The sequence below is a fragment of the Rhopalosiphum padi genome, chromosome 1, assembly GCF_020882245.1.
Source record: "Rhopalosiphum padi isolate XX-2018 chromosome 1, ASM2088224v1, whole genome shotgun sequence".
Taxonomy (NCBI): domain Eukaryota; kingdom Metazoa; phylum Arthropoda; class Insecta; order Hemiptera; family Aphididae; genus Rhopalosiphum; species Rhopalosiphum padi.
Genome location: NC_083597.1, coordinates 3947712 through 3954603, shown reverse-complemented (window position 1 = coordinate 3954603; position 6892 = coordinate 3947712). Strand labels below are relative to the sequence as shown.

Genomic DNA, 6892 nt, shown 5'->3' with positions numbered 1-6892 from the left:
CTCTATCTTTATTGCCAATTGTCGCATGAGTTTCGAACGTAATCTTTCTTCTCTTTCTATTAATGGAGAAAAACACACGATTGTGAACATATTATCTGTGATAAACTTTACGTATTACCTATATAATATTTTAATTCTTTCAATCAGGGGTTACCAAAACATAGAAACTGAAATTTGTGGTGGCGGAAAAAGGAAATATATATTATCGTACTGGCGGTAAACGGAAAGATCGATTTTGGCGGAAAAGTAGATCCCCCGTTTTAGGAGTCAACGCTTCATATTATGTAGGTAGGTATCTAATTTTAGATTCTGAGCAAAGCGTTTAATATATTGAGTTTGCAAAGACGTAATGACGTGTGTTTTTTTTGTGCATTTGTACACGATTTATAGCTGAAAAAAGTTGTCTGATAGTAAATCGATAGTTGAACGAGAAGAACTAAACCGGGTAAAAATGCGAAGGCCAGGTACTAGATCCTGGCATCCTGTCCAGTGTCCATAGGCACATTGCACATATTATAGACTATCACTATAGAGTTCAATTATAAAGGGATAAAAGGTAATATAAAATGTTTCAAATTATACATACTCAGATAATGAATTTCATAGTAATTTTAAACTTTTACCTATCCAATATTAGATAAAATAGATATTATAGCATAGCCTAGGTATATCATTTTACTAGGTCATCAATGAACATTGTTAGTGGTACATCGATCTGGCGTTTAAGGTTTTTGATACCTACCTACTCTTAAATTATAAAAATAGATCATAATAAATTCATATCTATGATATATAGATATATTTATATTATTATATAGATACTAGGTATACACCACAGTATTGTGCATTTTATCAGTACAGTTTAATGTTTATAGTATGATTACTATGAGTATGAGTTTGAAATATCAAATAACAAGTAACATTTTTAATAATGAAAAATTATTATTAAATATTTAAGCAGGACAATTTATTTCTGAATGCTTATACCAAATTGAATATAAGTTGTATTTAAATTTTTAAAAAAAAACATCAAATGAGCATAATGCTATATAAGTATTTAGTGGTGGATAGTATACATTTCTCCCTTCCTATGTGCGTCTATGATCCTGTTTTTTGTTGTAATTTATAAAAAATTAATTATAGCATACATTTTTTTATCATTACTTATCTACGTTTATTATGATTATTGATATTATTTATCATTAAATTACAATTTAACACACTTGTCATAGTAGTGGTGTATACAGGAGTATTTTTTTGATGGGAAAGAGGGTTTGTGCTAATTATAATTGACATAAAAATAAATAGTACAGCACTACAGTGACTTAAGTTAAGTTAAGTTTACCAAACAGCTAAATATATTAAACAATATACATGATTATAATATGAATAAATACACAACTAAAAATATGTTTATAAAATGTCTTTTATTTAAAAATATGAAATACATAAAATAAAAATAAACCCCTATCACAGCCTACTAAATAAATATTTGTCAAAAAGATACAAGAAATGTCTAGACCATAGACGTTATATTCTAAGTACTCTAAGTATAATGTCTGTGGCCTAAACAGTAGACATGTTATCATAAAAAACTAATTAGCTGTGGAAATAAAACACTAGTCAAAATGATTGATTGGTGTTTAAGAAAAATATATAAGTACATTTATAATTTTTGACTTATAAATTAAAGTTAAATATTTAATGATTTTTTAGATGATTCTTAAAAAAATTTGGTTTTGGTGAAAAACGCTAGAATAAGTTGAGAAAATACAAATTTTGTTCCAAAATATGTTGCACAAAAAAAATAATTATAATACAAGAATAACAACCATTTAATTTATATGAAAAAGTTACATAATGCCATAATAACTTAAACAATCATAATACTATTTTAATATCATTGCTAAAGCTCAAAATACAGTCAATTAATGGTAACCTAGTATCAACTTTTAAGTAAATAAAATAAATTTATAAATTATTAAGTAGTCTACGACCAAAAAATTTTGTATAAAGAAAAGAATAATTGTTATTTTGTGTAATTAATTGAATGAACAAACTATCAGTAATGCATTAACAAAAAAATATAAAAACAATCCATAAGTACCATTGATTTAATATACATAATAATATATTTAATCAATGTAAATTATATAATATATTTATTATTTATTATCAAACAATAATTATATGCACAAGCATATTGAGCGTATAAAGGATGTATTAAAATAATACAAGATAAGGCGACAAAATTATGTAAGTAAAATTTGATCAAATAGTAAATGGTTTGATCTTAATTCATAATATGTTTAACATAACATTTTCGACACTTAATATAATACAAATTAAAAAACAAAAATAAAGCACTATAGCAAGAAATTTAAAACTTGTAAATTAATACAGTTGGTTAACAATTTAGAAGATATGCCTATTTTAATTAATAGTCTTAACAATGTTATAAAATTAAAATAATAATGTCTAATAAGTCAAGCATGTCTGTCTCTTCTGTCATAAAAATGTATATTTATTATTTAACATATAATATCAGTTCATAATGATTCTAGGTCAAAATATCCAAACCAAAATAACTGAATTAAAACATTTAAAAGAATCATTAATATTTTTAATTTAAATTATATAAAAACAAAAATTCAAATAAATAATTGTAATAGCAATGTTGTCTAAAAAAATTGAAATTTGTACAGAACTAGATTTTAAATATACTAATATTTTATAAATATGAATCGAATAATGTTTCGAAACACTGGACTAGTTATTATTGCACACACATAGCATAGTTATATAATTATAATTAACTTAGTAGAAAATATTGAAATAAATATATTTTAGTTTGAATATTTTGACAGAATACTGTTCATAATTACCAACAAAGAAAAAAAAAATATAACAGACATATTATACAATACATCTAAAAATATACATAATTTACTTGGCGAGAATGTGTAATCATTCACTAAAGATTTAGTTGAATTATAATATGAGATGTGGTTTAGTGATGGATATAATATATATCCAAAGTATCATATAGGAGCAACATTTTTTTCACAAAATCTTGTGTTTAGTAGTTTTATATACTTAGGTATTTAATTCGGATTGAAAATGATTTAAATATTTATTAGTGGTTCTCACTAACTGGACCATAAAATATGAGTTCTGGAATCTGTCCCCCTTGAACTCCAGTACCATTAGTACTTTCAGAAGAACATTGGAATTGAAATGTCACACAACCAGCATTTATTTCACTAAGTCCTTCTTGGCCAAAATAACTTAATTCTGCACCATCTAATATAGCTGAAGCAGTATAAAACAATTCGGGGTCTACTTGTACAGGATGTGCAAAATAAACATGAAAAGTATTACTAGAACCATCTGAAAAAAATTTTGTGTTGTTTTCAGCTAAAATGTGTCCTAGACGTTTGAGTTCGATTTTAACAGTGTAATCAGATGCTCCAGTTGATGAACCATATAAACCGAAACCAACGATGAACACACGGCGATCAACACTAAACTGAATACTATCACAACGACCTCGATACCGCCATTGATTGCTACGATAAGCACAGGACTGAAATCGATGGCACGTCTGAGGTTTTAGTCCTATCCGCGGTTTAGTTGGATAAGTCAAGCGAGGTTTGTTGGATGCAGTATAGTGGAGAAACAAATCAACCGTTTCTTCTAATGTTAGCATGCCCATTTGAGCTGGTCCGTTGGCAAATTCTTCTAGAGACATTGCTGGCAACCTGAGTAAATACAGAGCAGAATCTAATACTTGTCGTTTATTAGATGGGGTTGGTTCTATTTCACGTCTGCTACATTCAGCTGAGGCCCAATTCATGGCTGCTTCCCATAGTATGGTTTCTTTGCAATTAATGGTTTCACGTCCTAATACACTCTGCAACGTGTCAGCATCTATATCAACAAATCCATCTGAATGTAATGCAATCTCTGCCTATATTACAAAAATAAAAAAATAATTTAATATAATAACAAAAAGTTGGTTAGTCAGTTGTTTTGTTACTTGTGCATCAATCACTTCCCAACATCTCTGCATCAATTCTGGCTCCTCGAATAGTCGGGATTGGCTGAGGAGCAGACATGCGTTTTTTGCAGTTAAACTTGTCTCCAAGTAATTAACACAAGCTCTGGCTAAATGTGGTACAATATATTTTTTAGCCACATACAATGTAGCTAACACTGTGTCAGGCTCCAGTTGGATTTCATCACAATATAAATATCTAGATAAACAGTTTTAGAATAATAATATGAAAAAATAAGCAAGAATGGTAGAACAAACCTTAGTAAAGTGAGAAAAGCTGTTGGCTCAACATCAGGCACCTCGATTTCTTCTTTAGTGTCTGCTAGGCCACCATAGAACATAGCATAGAAAACAGAACTTCCAGTGGCTAAAATATATTTATGTGATGGTATACGTTGGGTGTGTCCTGGAACAATAACAACAACAGACATATTATAAAAGTGTTATGTGGCCGTATATTGTCATTTGTCGACAAGACACTAACCTGGATTTCCGACGACAAAGTATATATCAGCCATGAGGTCGTTATTGAACATGGCAGCATTACGTTCGCGTACAGTAGACTTGATGGCCTGCCAGTTGGGATCTAAAGTGATGTTTGAGAGATCTGATAACAGCTGCGACACTGGAGAACCGACTGGCGATGCGGGCGCACTGGCCGGCTGAGTGACAGGCAAGAAGCTGGAACTCTCTCTCTGGGACACGGTGGAACCAGACTGAGGCATTCCATACGAGTTGACGCTCAGCGTATCTGTAACACAAAATACATAATGTACAACTTGCAGTACAGATAGGGATCTTTTTGAACGGCCATAAACGCATAGGAGGACATTTAGACTTTTAGTTGAACCTTTAGGGGGGCTATAATTATCCAATGTAAAGTGACCCCGCACCCCCTTTCTATACACAAGTATAACATAATACATTCGATTTTTGGGGGTCTATAGAAATACTCGGGGGACTAAGCCCCCCTAAGGCCCTAAGTCCTCCCCCCCATTATCCACCTATGCATAAACGGTTCGAGTCGGTCGTGCAGAAAGCACTGCACGGATTAGCATAGCGTTCATTTAATACAGTGTGTCAGTATATGCACGTTATTACTTATTAGGTAGGTATATATTATTATATTATAATAGGTATGTAATATTATATTAGCAGTTATAGTCGGGAGAACGAAAATCGGCCGCAGGCAAATATGATAGGTACGCATAAACGTAGATTTCGATTATTACCATTCTCACCGTTAATCCACTGGTTGGCTTGGGATATCTCTTGCAGGGCAATGCGCTTGTTCATGGGTTTAGTGTAAGCTAAGCTCACTTTATTGTAGAAATTCGACATCGTACAACCCCTACAAGGCACGAATGATAATATTATTACGACGAGGGCGGGCGGGTGGGCTCGATTCGAACGGGGAGAAACGCGATTCGTATTCGTGCGTTCTACATAATTAATCGTATTTCTCTGGGTCCGGTGACAAAGATACTGTTACCGACAACGGCCGTCGGCCCGTCAATCGTTACGACAGTCAATAGATACGGACCGCACGGGCCACAACAGACATACGACGCCGTCGAATACAACAACAACACTGGTCGTCGGGTGGCGGGCGGCGGTCCGCGGCCGACGAGGCCACGGGGGAGCGGCGGCGGCGGCGGCGGCGGTCGGTGTGCAGTAGGTAACGCCGTCGAACGAGCGCGGACGACGGTGCGGGTCACGTGACGTCACGACAGATCGTCTGCCCGCCGACGTAGCGGGTGAGCGGGACGCGCGATGACGTCGTCGCGGCCGGCCGTGCAGGTCGCGCGCTCGCCCGTTGCACTTCCACCGAAATGTCGTTATCCTCGTAGCCCAGTTTTGAAATAAGTTTTTTCGCTTTTGGTCTGGTCTGATCGCCGCCGCCCGAGCGTTTCCCAATCCCACCGTCGCTGCCGCCAGTCCATTCAAAACCCGTCGTCGTCGTCCGCCGAGTGCATTATATTAATTATGTTATTATTGCTACATCTTTGTTGCGCTCAATTTTGTATTTTTATTGTATAATCACATTATTGTTAGTATTATTACGATTCGAATAGGATTACCGAAGAACACTCGTTATTTCCAAAACTCAAATTATGTTTTTTATAATATTATTCTCCAAGTTTAATGACAGCATACATTTTTATTTTTTTTTTGCAAATCAAAATGTTTTTCAGAGTATTTCGATGCTTAAAAATCAAATTTCGTATGAATAGTTAACTACAGTAGTTAGTAATTACCTGTGGTTATACGTTTATAACTTATAACCAGTGGCGTATCCCCTGTGGCCCCTCCCCTGGATATGCCATTGATTATAACTGTTATAAGCAGCAGGGCCGGCGCTACCTTTTGCGAGGCCCTGGGCAAAACTTATTTAACCAATAACCATAGTCACCTATAACCTACAAGACATATAGGTGTTTAATTAAAGGCGCAAGGCACTGGACAAATTCCCCGTTTTGCCACCATCTAACACTGGCCCTAGCTAAAAGTACCTGTTTAAAGTTTAAATGAGTGAAGTAGACAAACAGTGTGGACTAACATTTCGTGGGGTACTATATTTTCAAAAATGTGAAATAATGAATGTTTTAACGTTAAATGGATCATCTGGTATATCGTATACGCATATAACGTGCGGCCGTGCGTGTAAAAAAACAGTCGATACGCAGTGTCCTCGTTTCGACAAGAAACCCGAACCACAGAATAAATTTATTCTATACCTGAACCGTGTGAAATCTGATATTATGTAAAATATTTTATGCCTATTTTAATTTTAGATTCTGAGCAGAGTGATGAATATATTGATTTTACAATGAA

General features: G+C 33.8%; 1 protein-coding gene across 1 annotated transcript in view; it reads right to left on the bottom strand.

The window, feature by feature from the left end:
• Positions 1-1408: 1408 nt before the first annotated feature.
• The window catches only part of LOC132931600 (BTB/POZ domain-containing protein 6-B-like), a 30494-nt gene continuing 25010 nt past the window's right edge, over positions 1409-6892 (bottom strand). Inside the window, exons 2-5 of the mRNA XM_060997476.1 lie at positions 4542-4808; positions 4316-4463; positions 4040-4256; positions 1409-3970 (exon numbers count right to left, since the gene is read on the bottom strand). Of these exons, the coding sequence (XP_060853459.1) occupies positions 3137-3970; positions 4040-4256; positions 4316-4463; positions 4542-4808 (1466 nt within the window). The 3' untranslated portion in view covers positions 1409-3136. The remainder of the gene's footprint in view (positions 3971-4039; positions 4257-4315; positions 4464-4541; positions 4809-6892) is intronic.